Raw genomic sequence first — 17,497 nt, 5'->3', positions numbered from 1 at the left:
CAATTACCCTGAAACCCAAGTTGTGGCTTATGTAAATTTCAGTTGGATCTAAGACATTCATTCCAAATATCACAAATATCTAATAGTATGAATTTAAAAATGGGAGCCAGATCTCACCATACATCTACTGAATATAATGCAGACCTATTTTATTTTGGTGTAGTTAAAATCTATGAAAGTGGAATCTTTACCTGATAAACTGTGGCATTACATTGTTATTTATTATATTAATGTATGTTTATTAATATTTATTCTATTCCTTTATTTCTATTTGATTTACAGCCAACCCTGCCAAAATTCCCCAAAATCAATGAAGTACAAGTTAAAGTTATAAACTTAGGTACAGAAAACCTTAATGTTTCATATAAAGAAAATCTTAACTTGCCATCCGAAACATTGTCCTCTTACAAGGTAATGCAATATTTTTACTTTTTATTTTGAAAGGTGTGTAGTGATGAACTATTGTAAAGTTTGACCATTTTCCACTTCCCAGTGCTTGCTATAAATCTTCTTTGGAGCTTGCTAGCATTTTCTGAACTTCTATATTTTGGATTATTTGACCTATTGTCTGTCTTCTGACCCTCCATTTGTCTGTTGCTTCTGTAATGCATTGTTGTCTTCTATTTTTATGACCTTTCTTCTGTTTGTTTTGTCCTGTTTGGTCTTTCACTTTGGTGCTGAAAGGGAATGTCAACCAGTTCTCACCTAACGTCTAGGGTAGGATCGGCTAGTAGGTAGGGACAGCTGGGCAGGTCTAGCTTTAGGGCTCACTTTCTGTGTCTGTTCTTTCTTTTTCCATTCTTTTGTCTATTCCCAAACAGCAGCATTACAGGATGTTCAGGGTTTAGAAAAATAAAATTTGTATGAAGCAAAAAGGTACATAAATACAGTGGATGCAGAGGATATCGTCTCATTAGCCTTAGGGAAATATAAGGTAGAGAACATTACTATAAATATTACATTATAGTTAGGGGGTGCGGTACACATTTTGCATTGGAACCCTGCAGCTTCAAGTTATCTACTTGACTAGCAGCAATCATCAATAAAGCTCCCCAGGTTGTGGTTTTCTTATTGATGTAAAACTACATCATCAGTTGTGCCAGGGCTGGAGTTAGGGGACGGCAAACTGGGCATTTTCCCAGGGCCCCCTGTCCTAAAGGAGCCCCCTGCATGTGGACTTTTGGCAGAGAATGTATTGCTCCTTTAATACTTGATAGTTGGTTAGATACTTGATATATGTCTATATATCTATCATCTATCTGTTGACTAATTTATCTCCTATAATTTGTCTATTTTCTTTCTATATATCTGTCTACCTAGCTTTTTGTCTATCTATTTATCTTCTATCTACGTATCTATCTTTTATCTATTATCTATCATTAGATCCAAAAAGTGAAGCACTTTTACCTGCTTGGATTTGGAGTGCTGCTTCATTTTTTGGATCTTATGCATACATGGGTTCCCACTCCGAACTCTGAGGCCTCTGCAACCCCCCTTGTAGGGGAACTTTGGACATTGTGCTGCTGTGGACTTTCCTTTTTTTTTTATTATCTATCATATCTATCAATCAATCGACCTTTATAATCTACTTTATATTTATGCATCTATTAATCTGTCTATTATCTATCTATACATCCATATCATCTTTCATATTTATCTTCTACCATCATCTGTCTATCTCCTATAAAATTATCTTCCAGTCACATATTACAGGTTACCATATTGCCCTACCATATTACAGATTGTTTACTGTTTGTAACATACAAAGTGTTATTTTTGTGCAGGGCTAAATGAGCCTCTTACTGACTGATTTTGGGTCCCCACTTTGTCTAAAACCAGCTCTGCCTGGATATGATAGGATGATTGATAGAATTGAGAACATTGGAATTGATTAGACAGATTTGTCTATAAAATGATTTTTGCCTTACAGTACTTTAACTGGTACAGTATTAAGAAGTTTGCACGTGTCTGTGTAGAGCTGTTAACTTCATGCTCTAATTTTATGTTGGCAATTAGATCAATTAAGCAGGAAGAATAGATGCATGGAATTGCTTTGTTTGTCTATATTTAGTACATAAATGTGTCAGCAGTCAGAGAACACTTTCTGTCATCACTGTGGAGCTAGCTACAGCAAGGAATACTGTCCAGTGCAGAGGCATAACTTAAAGCTTTTGTTATCCCAGTGTAACATTTGTAACATGACCTAACCCATCACTATCATGGCCACATACGTTATTAGGTAGCAGGGAGATATTTGAACTCTCTTAGGTACTAGTTACTGGGTTTGAGTGCTTCCTGTGTAGCTCCTACACTTATGTACTTGTCAGTTTCTTTGTTGCACTTTAGTATATTCTGTTCACCAATTTAATGACAAGGTTAAGAGCATTTTGGTTTTCAAATGAAAGCAACTGGAATTATATTTAATTTATTTCTTTAATGGGAGTCATTTGCAAATAAATATGCATACAGTTGCATATGTTTAGTGGATTAGTTCTGTCAAAATGTAACTCCCAATCATCATATGAACCTTGTATCAGTGCCCTTTAACTATACAGTGCAACTGTATATAGTTTTGTCCAGAATTTGGTACTAAACATGCTTGTGTAAATGCCTGAAAATGTTTAGCAATGTATTAAAATGCCACCATAATCTTAGACATAAAGAGTAACAACATTTGAAATGTAGTACATTTTATAGTGAAAATCACATTTTTTAAATAAATGTTATTGGTATTTAGGCAAGTGCATACATGGATCTCCCAGTTGACAGCACCATTTATTTTACCTATGGAAATATATCTCAAGGCTTTCCATTTGAAGGTTTTTCTGGTGAAACTCGATACACTTACATTGTAAGAAATGACAACAGAGTGGAGGCTATATGGGTGAGTATCCTGCTTGAGAACATTGACAGTCTCTGTCCAATTATTTATGATTAAAACAGTATTATTACTATTATTATTATTATTATTATTGTATTACCCTATATATTTGTGTATAAGCCGAGTATGTGCTGAAAAAACTCAACTCAGCATACTCGGCATACTGTTACATACTCACCTTCCACTTTGCGTTGCTCCTTGTGGCTACTCTTCCTTTTATACTTCACTTGTAACACAGCAGCAGAGACGCGTCCATGCGTTCTGCCCGTGGCACACACTATGATGTCAGCAGCGGTGATGGACCACATGGACTTGTCTCTGCCCACTCTGTTATGAGTGAAGAGGAGAAGGAAGAGTACCTGTGCGGAGAATTAGAAAGCATCGGAAGGTGAGTATGTAAGTTAATTTTTGTGTACTCTGAGAGGCTGCAGGGCATTTCATTACGGGAGATGGGGCACCGCTGCTGCAGAACCTTTTGTTACTAGAGGGGGCTGCACCCGGGATTTAATTTCTAGGGGAGCTGAAAATGGGATTTCATTACTAGGGGCTGCAACAAGCATTTCATTACTAGGGGGCTGCTTCAGGTTGTTTCATTAATAGGGGGCTGCATAGGTATTTCATTATAAGGGGAGTCTTCATGGGGTATTTAATTGCTGGGGTGCTGCATGGGGCATTTCGTTACTGGGGGGAGGCTGCATGGGGTATTTCATTATTTGGGGAGGGTGCATGGGGTATTTCATTGGGTGCAGGGGTATTTCATTACAGGGGGAGTTTGCCTGGGCATTTCATTAGTGAGGGAAGGCTGCTGTGGATTTCATTACGGGGAGTGCATGGGGCATTTCATTACTGGGGGAGGCTGCTGGGCATTATAATACTCATGGAGGCTATGACCATTGTATTTCCTACCCGAGTCAATACGTTTTCCCGCTTATTTGTGGTAAACTTAGTGGCCTTGGCTTACACTTGGGGCAGTTTATACTTGAGTACATACATTACTTTCAGGAAGAAGGTCTGAAATCTATAAGAAATAGATACAATGCATAATATCCAATGAGCAATAGTCAAAGAAGTGGAAGCAATGGGGGCAATACCGCTACTCCATATAGATCAGCAGTTAGTACATTTTTTCGGAGATGGTATGAAAAATGGTGAGTGTCCTTAAAGGTGGTGCTCAGCATAAAAGGTACAGGTATCACTAAGCACCGCATAATATCCAATGGTTTCTGTAATACTGGAAAGCTAACACAAGTACCCATTACTTTCTATGTACTCATGCCTACAGTTGGTGCACACAGTGGGAAGACAGACTGCCTGTGCCGCAAATTGTAGAGCAGGACCTATTCCTGCCTGTCTTTGAAGCCCGGGCAGTCATTTTCTGTTGAAATTGACAGGGTGAGTGGCACTCGCACACCCATCTCAAACGAGCAGCAAAGGGAATTTGTGTGCTTGAAGCCTAAATAGTATATGTTTATGTAAAGATCAATTAAAAAGACTTTGACCCAGATTTATCAAAAATACAGGCGGTCCCCTACTTAAGGACACCCAATATACAGACGACCCCTAGTTAAAGATGGACCCGTCTGCCCACTATGACCTCTGGTGAAGCTCTCTGGATGCTTAACTTTAGCCCCAGACTACAATGATCTGCTGTAAAGTGTCTGTAAAGAAGCTTTATTGATAATCCTTGGTCCCATTACAGCAAAAAATTTTGAAACTCTGATTGTCACTGGGGCAAAAAAAAAATTTGGTCTGGATCTACAATTATAAAATATACAGTTTCGACTTACATACAAATTTAACTTAGGGTCCATTCACACGCATACAGCATGCTCTATCTTTTTGCGGTGTGTGGGCCGGATCGGTAGCACCGTATCTGCCGTCTATGGGGACGTACATGCGGCCCCATGTACGTCCCCGCAGACGGCCATGTGAATGAGCCCTTAAGAACAAAACTATCGACCCTATCCTGTATGTAACCCGGGGACTGCCTGTAGTGCAAAAGTTTGCCTGTAGAGGGTGCAGTTTGCCTGTGTAGTTTGCAGGGTGTCAGAGATTGTTGCACGTTCTGAATCTGGCCTGCACTGCTCTGGTAGAATGCACCAACATTTTTGGTCCACCTTTAACATAGGGCACGTAACACAATTCTGTTGGACTCTGCATGATAAATGTGTTGCATGGTCCAAATGTGCAGAATTTTGTCTTGTGTCGGGTATTATGCAGACACAAATGTGTCTCGGACACTTTATAAATGCATGTGCAAGCAGTTTGCACTAAAAAGAATGTAAGGAAGAATTTTTAATCCAACGATTGACAAGAAGATAGTAATACCAAAAAAGTAACTATGTGTGTAGTCAGAAATAGTTAAATTCAAAATGTTTATTGGTAAAGCAAAAGCACTGGTTAAAAAACTTGGCCCCCAGACGAAGGCTGCGAACCAGCCGAAACGCGCGTCGGGGCGGCTGTCTTCCAGGCTGCGATCAGGTTCAAACATGGGTAAGCCACTTTTCGATTACCACATCACTGTTATTTGCGTGTAATTTATGTTGCTACCTCCATATGCTTCCCATTTCATACTGTGCATATATGGTCACGGCTATTGCAGCCTTATTATCTATTCATGCTGTTTATCTACCTGATTTGTTTGTCTGGAATTCAACCTTTTTTGCCTTGTGTCCCCCTGTGTTGGGGCCAAGTTTTTTAACCAGTGCTTTTGCTTTACCAATAAACATTTTGAATTTAACTATTTCTGACTACACACATAGTTACTTTTTTGGTATTACTATCTTCTTGTCAATCGTTGGATTAAAAATTCTTCCTTGCATCTAGGAAGAACAATAGGTTTTCTCTATTCTCACCAAACGACGACACCCACACCATATGGTGATATATCATATAGGGCCATAACATAAGCCACAGTGCACATACAAAAATATATCTTGTTCCCTATTTCTTTGGTTCGTTCAAAATCTTTTTATTACTAAAAAGAATGTGCAGACAGAAAACTGGCGCAAAGGCTTTAATAAATCTGGGCGTATGTATTATTCATTTTCATATACAGTACTTAAAGGGGTTGGCCACTTTACCTTATGTTTTTTGTATTGTGTGTGGGGGCAGGATATGAGGTAGTTTACTAATATACATCTATTATAAGTTCTGTGCTACCTTCTGGATAAGTAACGTGAAGCCTTCTGTCTTTTACCTCATGAGCCAGACTTTTCTGGCTGCAGATGGAGGATCATGTGATGTCTAACTTTCCATGAAATATTTCCCTGCCAGAACCTTGATCTTATATTCATGAATTCTATCATAGGGTTCTGGCAGGGTAATTGCTCATGGACAGTTTACAAGATTGCATGGCCCTTTAGTAGATGTATATTGGTAAATTACCTATTTATCCTGCCTGCCACACTTACATATTGGTAAATTACCTCTAGATCCTTCCCCCCACACACATTACGCATTTTCATGTCTGGTTATTAGAAAATAATAGCATGAATCTACACCTGCCCTTCTAGCTATAATTTCAGTAGCATGCATGCAGTGCTACTTTTTACATCAAAATCACAGAAACCACCTCAGAATCCCAGTGCTCCCTACTTTCAGCGAGCATTCATACACCCATTTTTAATTCCATTCCAACCTGTCTGTAATATTCTTCTGCACTGCTGGCTATCTTTGGGACTTTTTGTCAAAAAGACGCAAAATTTATAAATTAAGTTGTATGTCCATACATGTCCTGTACCAGGAAAGGGCTGGAGTTATTATTTATTATTTGCACATAAAATAGGCTTTGCATGGCCTTGCACTAGATGACACATTGATAAAACTGTTGATTAGTGCTTCTATTTTGCAGTGGTGAGAATTTTCCTCCGCGACTTTTTGACATTAAAAACTTGCAAAAACAGAGATGCAACGTTTCTGCACCATAACCAATGATAAATGATTTCCAGCAAATGCAATGATAAATAACCCCCTTTGTGTATATGATGCAGATTTACAGGTGAATTTTCAGCATGACAACGTCTGCAGTCCGCAGGGCCTGTCAGATCCTTTGGTACAACCAGTTGCAATTTATAGTACATAAAACTATTTTTTTTTTCTAGGATGGAGATATAAGCAGAAAACCTGAACAAGGAAATAATGCAATCAAGTAGGTTTAAAATATATGTTTATACAATACTTAATTATAAATACAGTGTTCTAAATTGCATAAAACATTATATGATATTGTGCATGTTTATGTGTATGCTCATATATGTGTATGTGTGTGTCTGTACATATATGTGAATGTGTGTGTCTGCACATATATATGTCTATGTGGGTGTGTCTGCACATGTATATGTCTATGTCGGTGTGTCTGCACATATATGTATATGTGTGTGGATGTGTGTCTGCACATATACACTCACCGGCCACTTTATTAGGTACACCATGCTAGTAACGGGTTGGACCCCCTTTTGCCTTCAGAACTGCCTCAATTCTTCGTGGCATAGATTCAACAAGGTGCTGGAAGCATTCCTCAGAGATTTTGGTCCATATTGACATGATGGCATCACACAGTTGCCGCAGATTTGTCAGCTGCACATCCATGATGCGTATCTCCCGTTCCACCACATCCCAAAGATGCTCTATTGGATTGAGATCTGGTGACTGTGGAGGCCATTTGAGTACAGTGAACTCATTGTCATGTTCAAGAAACCAGTCTGAGATGATTCCAGCTTTATGACATGGCGCATTATCCTGCTGAAAGTAGCCATTAGATGTTGGGTACATTGTGGTCATAAAGGGATGGATATGGTCAGCAACAATACTCAGGTAGGCTGTGGCGTTGCAACGGTGCTCAATTGGTACCAAGGGGCCCAAAGAGTACCAAGAAAATATTCCCCACACCTTGACACCACCACCACCAGCCTGAACCGTTGATACAAGGCAGGATGGATCCATGCTTTCATGTTGTTGACGCCAAATTCTGACCCTAGCATCCGAATGTTGCAGCAGAAATCGAGACTCATCAGACCAGGCAACGTTTTTCCAATCTTCTACTGTCCAATTTCGATGAGCTTGTGCAAATTGTAGCCTCAGTTTCCTGTTCTTAGCTGAAAGGAGTGGCACCCGGTGTGGTCTTTTGCTGCTGTAGCCCATCTGCCTCAAAGTTCGACGTACTGTGCGTTCAGAGATGCTCTTCTGCCTACCTTGGTTGTAACGGGTGGCGATTTGAGTCACTGTTGCCTATCTACCAGTCTGCCCATTCTCCTCTGACCTCTGGCATCAACAAGGCATTTCCGCCCACAGAACTGCCGCTCACTGGATGTTTTTTCTTTTTCAGACCATTCTCTGTAAACCCTAGAGATGGTTGTGCGTGAAAATCCCAGTAGATCAGCAGTTTCTGAAATACTCAGACCAGCTCTTTTGGCACCAACAACCATGCCACGTTCAAAGGCACTCAAATCACCTTTCTTCCCCATACAGATGCTCGGTTTGAACTGCAGGAGATTGTCTTGACCATGTCTACATGCCTAAATGCACTGAGTTGCCGCCATGTGATTGGCTGATTAGAAATTAAGTGTTAACGGGCAGTTGGACAGGTGTACCTAATAAAGTGGCCGGTGAGTGTATGTGTATGTGTGTGGGTATATCTGCACATATAGGTGTATGGGTGTGTCTGCACATATAGGTGTGTGGGTGTGTCTGCACATATAGGTGTATGGGTGTGGCTGTCTCTGCACATATATATGTCTATGTGGGTGTGTATGCTCATATATGTGTATGTGTGTGTCTGCACATGTATATGTCTATGTGGGTGTGTCTGCACATATATATGTCTATGTGGGTGTGTCTGCACATATATGTATATGTGTGTGGATGTGTCTGCACATATAGGTGTATGGGTGTGTGGGTGTGTCTGCACATATAGGTGTATGGGTGTGTGGATGTGTCTGCACATATAGGTGTATGGGTGTGTGGGTGTGTCTGCACATATAGGTCTATGGGTGTGTGGGTGTGTCTGCACATATAGGTCTATGGGTGTGTGGGTGTCTGCACATATAGGTGTATGGGTGTGTGGCTGTCTCTGCACATATATATGTCTATGTTGCTGTGTGGGTGTGTCTGCACATATAGGTGTATGGGTGTGTGGGTGTGTCTGCACATATAGATGTATGGGTGTGTGGGTGTGTCTGCACATATAGGTGTATGGGTGTGTGGGTGTGTCTGCACATATAGATGTATGGGTGTGTGGGTGTGTCTGCACATATAGGTGTATGGGTGTGTGGATGTGTCTGCACATATAGGTCTATGGGTGTGTGGGTGTGTCTGCACATATAGGTCTATGGGTGTGTGGGTGTGTCTGCACATATAGGTCTATGGGTGTGGGGGGGTGTCTGCACATATAGGTCTATGGGTGTGTGGGTGTGTCTGCACATATAGGTCTATGGGTGTGTGGGTGTGTCTGCACATATATGTATTTGTGTGTGTAGAAACAAACTAACTTGCAAATATGTTGTTTTAGGTTTATCAATAATCTACAAGAAACTATAACTGTGATGGTGGATAACGAAAATGTTACAGACATTCTGCCCTTCAGCTTTTCAAATTATACCATGTTGAAATTGGGAGTGTAAGTCTTTATTTTATTATATATTAAAATGTAAACATGCTTATAATAGATGTAAAGATGCACTTGAGAGTTAGGCTGCCTACAAACATGCTTGGTCTATGGAAACTGACCTATGTGCTAGTCAAATCAGAGCAGTGGATGGGAGTCTTTGCATCTTGGAGAAATAATATGATTCAAGGAGTCCCTGTTTGCTGTCCAAACATCGGCGCCAATACAACAGTTGTTACAGTACCTGGTAACTTATATTACTTATGTAGTTAAAAACTCTATGGGACTTCTTTGGATCTTGGCTCTAGGTGTACTTCTTAAAGTTACTCCCCTGTTCAGAGGTGCAATGGTAATCTTTGGTTATAGAGTGGACATTTACCTGATTTGCCACTGGCATTTCCTGTAGACATTTTCCAGATCCAGTTATACTATATGTAGATAAGATAATGGTCTTCATATATGTCTGAGGGAGCGACCTTTACAAGGACATTTATTGTTACAATTTTCTTGTTTGGTCTTCTGCAGAAAAACAATAAAAGGTATTACGGAAAGTGGAAAAAATTGTTCTGTGCAGTCAATGGAGTTCGGATTTGGAAGCTCCTATACAATAATCATTAAGGAGGTAAGTAGAAGTAGAGCATGCTCGTGATGTGCAACGGTGTAGCAATTTCAACAGAGAAAACTGAAAACTTTACTCTGGAGAGGTTCTGATGCTTAGATGTTACACCGTTCTTTGTGGTTATAGAAGTACAACTCTTTTAAGTCCACTAGAAGTAAACAAAAAAAGCTTTCTATAGCAGGACCACACGCCGATATGTAGAAATCTGGGAGGAATTTATACAGTAAATACATTGGAAAATTGTATAACTTTTCTTTATACAATCCTTATTAATTATTTGTTAAAAGTGGCCAACCCCTTTAATTCCATGATGCTGTTCATCCAATAAGGGATTCACATACATTAAGTCGAGGAAAAGTACAAAAGAAAAAAGCTACAAGTATCTGCAACCAATGGAGGGGGACCCTACTTGTGAGGGTTCAAACAGCACAATCCATATCCTCTCTACACACACTGACACTCAAGGGATAAAGGGATCTTACTCAACAAATGGCAGTTTACCCATGACACTTTTTTATTCAGAGTATTGCGAGACTACCTGTTTTTCTGTTGTACTGCCATATTGTCTTGGATAAAACAGCATGGATTTTCTGCTCATTAAAAATGATGTGCTGTTATTATAATAATAATCTTTATATAGTGCCATCAAATTCCATAGCACAGATTCTGGGTAACAGTCTGGGCTCACAGTCTATGAGGATGAGGGGGTGACACAAGAGGTTGTATAGAGCTTGTATAATGGCCCAGCCATTTTTTTTTAATAAGGGAATGGACAAAAGAGGTTGTATAGAGCTTGTACAATGGTCCAGCCATTTTTTTTTAAAGGGAATAGATTAAAAATAATTTAATAAACTTTTTAAATTATTAAATTATTTATTAATTAATTATTAAATTATTTAACTGGAATAAAAATTCTGCAGCTCGAACCAGTCATCAGGGAATTGCCCAAAGAAACAAAAGGTTTTTGAATATGAAATGTCCAGGAGTTACTACGTGTCCCACAGCCGTCCTGTGGTAATGATTGCTGAATCCAGGTGCTCAGGCGGGACTCTATAGCGCACGTCTGGCCACCACTGCTATAGTGTGGAACATTTTTTTTAATAACATCAAATTGAAGAAATGTTTACATGTGTCAAAGGAATTAAATGTAATGTAAATGCCCAGATGGGAATACCCCTTTAATGTCTTTCACCTGTTAAATTGACAAAACTGCACCTAAAACCAACTCAAAGCTGATTGCAATGCAGTTTTACCTGCAACGTGTGACTGCACCTGGAGGAACATTTGGAAGTTATTCTACTACTTATTAGTAATTGTTATGTTTTTTTTTATTTCAGTGTTCATCATCAATGTCCATCGACTACATAGAGGATATTAAGGCCAACACAGTACACATGGCTCTACAGATTCCTCAGTATTTCCTCATAACTTGTGGAGAGGTTGTGTTCTCTGTTACAGGGTTGGAATTCTCATACTCCCAGGTGGGTAGTGACTGATAAAGAATGGCCATCAGAATAAATGTAGTGTAGTCTTTGTACAGATGCACATTTCCTGCCCCTGCATTTCTACATTGGGATCATGTACAATTCATATTTAGATGGTTGAAATGTAAAAAAAAGTTTGAAAGATATGAAAGATAAATGCTGTAGTTTGTGTAGTTTGCGTTACGTAAAATCAAACTGACTTATTGTTATACAATCTCTTTAAATAAAAGGTTAAGAGAAAGTGCTAAAGGTAGTAAGATGGTTAGAGGGGTTTTCAAACATAACAAAATGTTGTCAATGGCGTAGCCTGCATTGTCAGTGGTGGAGCACAGGCAGACTTGTTGTCACTCCCTGGCACTGGCCTGTGCGGTTATCTCAGTGCCGTGCAGTCCTGATGTAACTTGTGACCTATAAGGGTGATGCTACACATGGCATTTTTGGTCCGTTTTTAAGCATGTGTTTTCAGTCCGTTTAAAAACACATCCGTTTTTGAAAACGCATCCGTTCCTGAAATCAGTTTTTGACCATTTGCCATGCGTTTTGCTGCTTACAACCTGCTTATCTATCAAGATAATTGGGAAAAATGGACAAAAACGGTCAAAAACAGATGTGTTTTACAACACATTCGTTTTTAAACGGACTAAAAACATATGCATAAAAACGGTCCAAAAACGCCATGTGTGGACATACTTGGTGCACAGATCTTCACACTAGAGCTAATCAGCCAATTTCATATTACACTGTAACGCAGCACAGCAGCTATAAATCCATACATTGATCTATCAGTTTGACCTTTTTTCAGACATTTGATACCCTGCTAAATTAGGTCTATTAAATTTACTGACAAATTTAAAAAAAAACATGATCAAATGCTGACAACATCACTAACAATTGAAAACACAGCATCGCCAGCTCACTTTCAGAAGGTAGACCTGGCTCACTGGCCCTCTGGGACTAACACTACACATGCTAGTAACTAGTAGTCAGTCAGTGACACAGATATTAGTGCCATGTACTTCACAGGTGATGATCTGCTCCATCAGAAAGAGGACTTATATCAGTATATCTATATCCATCCATATCTGCATATTATATACAGCCCCAGTTATAGTATGCCTATATCCATCCATAGCTACATATTATATACAGCATCCCAGTTATAGTATGCCTAAATCCATCCATATCTACATATTATATACAGCATCCCAGTTATGGAATACCTACATCCATATGTACATATTATATACAGCATCCCAGTTATAGTATACCTATATCCATCCATATCTACATATTATATACAGCATCCCAGTTATGGAATACCTACATCCCTATGTACATATTATATACAGCATCCCAGTTATAGTATACCTATATCCATCCATATCTGAATATTATATACAGCTCCCAGTTATAGTATGCCTATATCCATCTATATCTACATATTATATACAGGATCCCAGTTATGGAATACCTACATCCATATGTACATATTATATAAAGCATCCCAGTTATAGTATACCTATATCCATCCATATCTGAATACTATAGTATAGTCGACTCCCCTTGAGAAAGCCAGTGGGCGAAACACGTGTTGGGGCGACTCCCCTTGAGAAAGCCAGTGGGCGAAACACGTGTTGGGGCTACACAGTGCACACCCGGTATCCTGGTATGGTAATGACTTTCTAGTATTGTTTTAGAGCCGTTCATGTTAGCAAGCTAAGGCTTGTATATAGCTGTTTTCTACCTCTAGTTACTAGGTCTCCTACTCCATACTGATTCATTTTATTCCCTATGGCACTTTGCTTGTTCTATATGTGGCTATGCACTGTTTTTAATCATGTATTCCCATTGTATAACTACCATGCTATGTAAATTTGCTGTTATTAATAATTTTTTGCATAACTAATAAAATTTATTTAATATTTACAATTGTTTGTGAGCATAGTACCAATTTGTATTTTTTGATACTTACATTTTGGGGCACAGGATTTTGTAGTGGCATTTGGATTTGGTGCCCATATCCTTAGCTCCCCCATCTGTTGGATTTGTAAATAAATCGCGTCTGCGTTCTTAAAGAAACAGACGTGATTAATTTCATGGTAGGTGATTACAATCACCCACATTACATTCACCCAGGCTGCCACACCCATCAGTAATTGGACATCTGCCGCCTGAGGTGAGATTCTCATCTCGCATTGTGGCAGATGTGGTCCTGCATAGTCGGTGTTGTTTATTATAGAAATGCAAAAACAGCAGAAATATAGAATCTAGTGTAATTTGTTACCACACTCAATTTATAGCTCTAACAAGAATTATCTCTGATTCCTGACAGGCCCCATCCAACATGAAATCTGTACTTCAGGCAGGATGGCTCCTAACAGTGGCTGTTGGTAATATTATTGTCCTCATTGTGGCTGGAGCCTCTGGGCTCAGTGAACAGGTAAAGAATATTGTTATTAATATTGTACCATTTTGCAATGCATAGGGCGAGGGGTGAACTTTAACTCTCTGTTGCTTGAGGCAAGCTATGGAATAACACCCTCACTTCCCATCCAATAATAATGTATCAGATTATTTTTTAGTAAGGGGGTTCTCCATGCAGAGTCTCACACCCATTGTGACATCAAGTGTTAAGAGACATTATTTTTAAGTGGCAGATCATTTCTTTGTAGCAGATACCTATGCCCTTGATGCTGCCCCTATCTTGCTGCAGGTGGTGCTGCCTGAGGCAAGTAGCTCAACTCAACTCCCTATTTTTATTTTCATATTATACCGTACAATATCACTACCAGTATACTCACGAACAGATACTGAACACTTATTGTTTCTAAATAGAAACCTCTACATTGATGCCACTATTTCTGGACCAATTATTATCACCATGTAGTGATTAAAGATGCTGCCCTGTTACTGAACAAACCACGGTGCAAAAATAATATTATAGATGAAATAGCTGTACAAAACTCAGATAACACAGCTATTCCATAACTATAACCATAACCACTGAATCATGACTTAAAGGAAACCTACCATGAGGAATCTACCATTAGAATTAGGTCTGATGGTAGATGCCTCCTGGCTGCCTTTGCCCAAATTTGTAATTAAATAATCCTGGAACCTAACCAAACTTGTTAAAAACTTTATTTTAGTAATATGCAAATGAACTGCTGAATCTACTGGGGCGTGTACTAGACTGGCCAGGCACTGGGAGCTAAGGCTATTCCTCTCTCCATTACCCTCTGCAGTTAATTTACATATTACTAAAATAAAGTTTTTAACAAGTTTGGTTAGTTTCCAGGATTATTAAATTACAGATTAGGGCAGAGGTAGGTAGGAGGAATATACCATTACATCTACTTCTAATGGTAGATTCATCATGATAGGTTCGAATTAAAGGAAACCTATCACTGGGAATGTTATTTTTAGCTGGTGACAAGTTTCAATAGCCTATACTATGGTGATTTAAAAAATTCCTTTGTCAGCATTCTGAATAATTTCAATAGTTTATATAAGTTTAATTCACATTACCTGGCTCCCTGCCAGTAGTATTTGTAGTGACAATTCTTTCCCATTCCCCTGGCTATGACTTATTGCTGCAGAATTCGCCACCAGATGTCTTTGGTTTTTGAAGCATATCTTCAGAGTGCTCCCCTAAAATATCACATGTCACTTACAGTATAGTGTCTCCTAGATATATAGACCCTACTAGTTGCATACAGTGCCACCAAAAAAAAGGAAAACGTATAAATTGTAATGATATGTAAAGATGTTCCAGATATATCATCTTTAAAAGAAGGGCAGAATAGAACTTCAAAAGTCGCCCTGGACATTTAGGCAGCAATGGCCCTCTGTCTCTAAGGGGCTAAAAAAACCCTCATTGCACATTCATACATATATGAGCAACCATGTTTATCAGTTGTAGCAATGTATTAACCTTTCCCTAACATTCTCTTCTGTAACATTTCCACAGTGGGCAGAGTACTTGCTCTTCGCTGCCCTCCTTGTTGCAGTATGCATTATCTTTGGTATCATGGCCTATTTTTACACCTACATCGACCCTGCAGAAATCGAGGCACAGTTTGATTCTGATGGAAAGAAAAAGAAAGAGAAGGAAATCGAGGCAATGGGATTAGACATTTCAGATGGACCTCAGTCACAAACAAAAATGTAAATTGACTTTCTCCTTGTATTGTAAATATCGGACTTATGCCTTCCCAGATATGGACTATGTCCAGACAGACTCATGCAAGCTGAGTGACAAGCGTTATTGATAGAGGAGGTAGTCAGGTTTGTTGTTATTACTGAGCCAATACAGCAAAATAACTTAAAGTACATCTACCACCAGGATCAATGATTGTAAACCAAGCACACTGACGTACTGGTGTGTGCCCCCTCTGTGTGCCCCCTCTGGACACTATTCTTTAAGCTTCCTATGCCCTTGTTTTTTTTAAAGGCTTTTATGCAAATGAGCCTCAGGGGCTCCGTGCTACATTAACATCTGGAGCCCCTCAGGATCATTTGCATAATTTTAAAAGCCTTTTTAGTAAAAACCAGGGTATAAGAAGCTAAGAATCTGCCAGATGGGGCACACACCAGTATTTCAGTGTGCTTGATTTACAATCCTTGAAAGAGGGCTATCAAGTTTCTGCAAATAATTGTTATTGTTTGTATAATTAAAAATTATACTTTCTTTACTAATTCCTCACTGGTTTTCGATATTTCTTCTTGTTGACATTCAACAGGAATTATAATTGTTTACTTCCTGTGGATAAAAACTGGTTCCTGGTCATGTTATGTAACAAAGGTAAATTATAAGACAGAAACGGCTCTCATTACTCTCTGTGATGCTGTCTGCCATCACATGACCATAGACCATTTTTATCCACAGGAAGTTAACTGGGAAGCTTCCTGTAAAATGTCAGCAAGCAGAGCTCTAGAAAACAGTAACAAATTGATACAGTAAGTATATTGGAAAATTGTATAACTTTTCATTATACAAACAATTACATTTATTTGTGGAAACTAGACAACCCCTGGACAAGTCCAGTTGCATGAACACATGTATAAAATGTATTGATTATGTTAAAATTCCTGTACAAAGGAGACTAATAAAACTAACTGTTGTGCCAATTTTCTCATTACAACAATATCTAAAATTTGTTCCACCATATTTATAATCCGTCTACCTGTAAATGCCAAAATTATTCAACCAAATAGTATTGTACTTAACCCCTACGTGAACCAGGACATACTATTACTTCCTGGTGCTGCAGCGGGTGTATGAAGAGAGCTCACAGTCAGAGCACTCTCCATACATGGCAGGTGTCAGCTATATAATACAGCTGACACCCGGCTGTTACTGTGGTCTTCGGTGCTGCCAACAGTCATGGCAGTTAACCTGTTAATTGCCACGGTCGAACCCGAACCCGGCACCTAACTTACCTTCTGATGGGCGCCTCCATCTTGGATGGACGATCGCTGCCCCCCCCCCTGTGATGTCATCGGAGGGTCGCGATCTGTTACCATGGCATACTACAGTCTCATAGAGACTCATAGGCTTTCCTTGTGTAATGATATCCAACAGCCGGCAGATGGCAAGCTATTAGATATCATCATCAAAAAATTATGGAACAGTCATATAGATCCCAAATTGATATAAATTAAAAGCTAGCATGCACAGCAAAAAATTACACCTAACATAGTCCGTACACCAAAGTGTGAAAAAGTTATTGGCCACAGAATTTGGCAAAAAGGCAAATCTTTTTTTTGTACAAAAGATTTTAATCTTTTAAAATCTACAAAAACCTAATAATACCTATATAATACCTTATCGACCCAAAGAATGAAGAGGAGGTGCCATTGCAGCGCAGAATCAAACTGTAAAAACGAAGCCCACATGAAAACGCGTC

The 17,497-nt window shown here is 39.1% G+C and overlaps 1 protein-coding gene across 1 annotated transcript in view; it reads left to right on the top strand.

The window, feature by feature from the left end:
- Positions 1-16,718, top strand: part of SLC15A1 (solute carrier family 15 member 1) — a 43,203-nt gene extending 26,485 nt beyond the window's left edge. The window contains exons 16-23 of the mRNA XM_072135468.1: positions 283-411; positions 2,738-2,884; positions 6,985-7,031; positions 9,390-9,497; positions 10,011-10,107; positions 11,442-11,585; positions 13,921-14,028; positions 15,559-16,718. Coding sequence (XP_071991569.1) covers positions 283-411; positions 2,738-2,884; positions 6,985-7,031; positions 9,390-9,497; positions 10,011-10,107; positions 11,442-11,585; positions 13,921-14,028; positions 15,559-15,759 — 981 coding nt within the window. The 3' untranslated portion in view covers positions 15,760-16,718. The remainder of the gene's footprint in view (positions 1-282; positions 412-2,737; positions 2,885-6,984; positions 7,032-9,389; positions 9,498-10,010; positions 10,108-11,441; positions 11,586-13,920; positions 14,029-15,558) is intronic.
- The last annotated feature ends 779 nt before the right edge of the window (positions 16,719-17,497 follow it).

The sequence above is a fragment of the Engystomops pustulosus genome, chromosome 2 (assembly GCF_040894005.1).
Source record: "Engystomops pustulosus chromosome 2, aEngPut4.maternal, whole genome shotgun sequence".
NCBI lineage: Eukaryota > Metazoa > Chordata > Amphibia > Anura > Leptodactylidae > Engystomops > Engystomops pustulosus.
The sequence above is the reverse complement of the archived record's forward strand: the minus strand, read 5'-3'. Positions and strand labels throughout refer to the sequence as shown.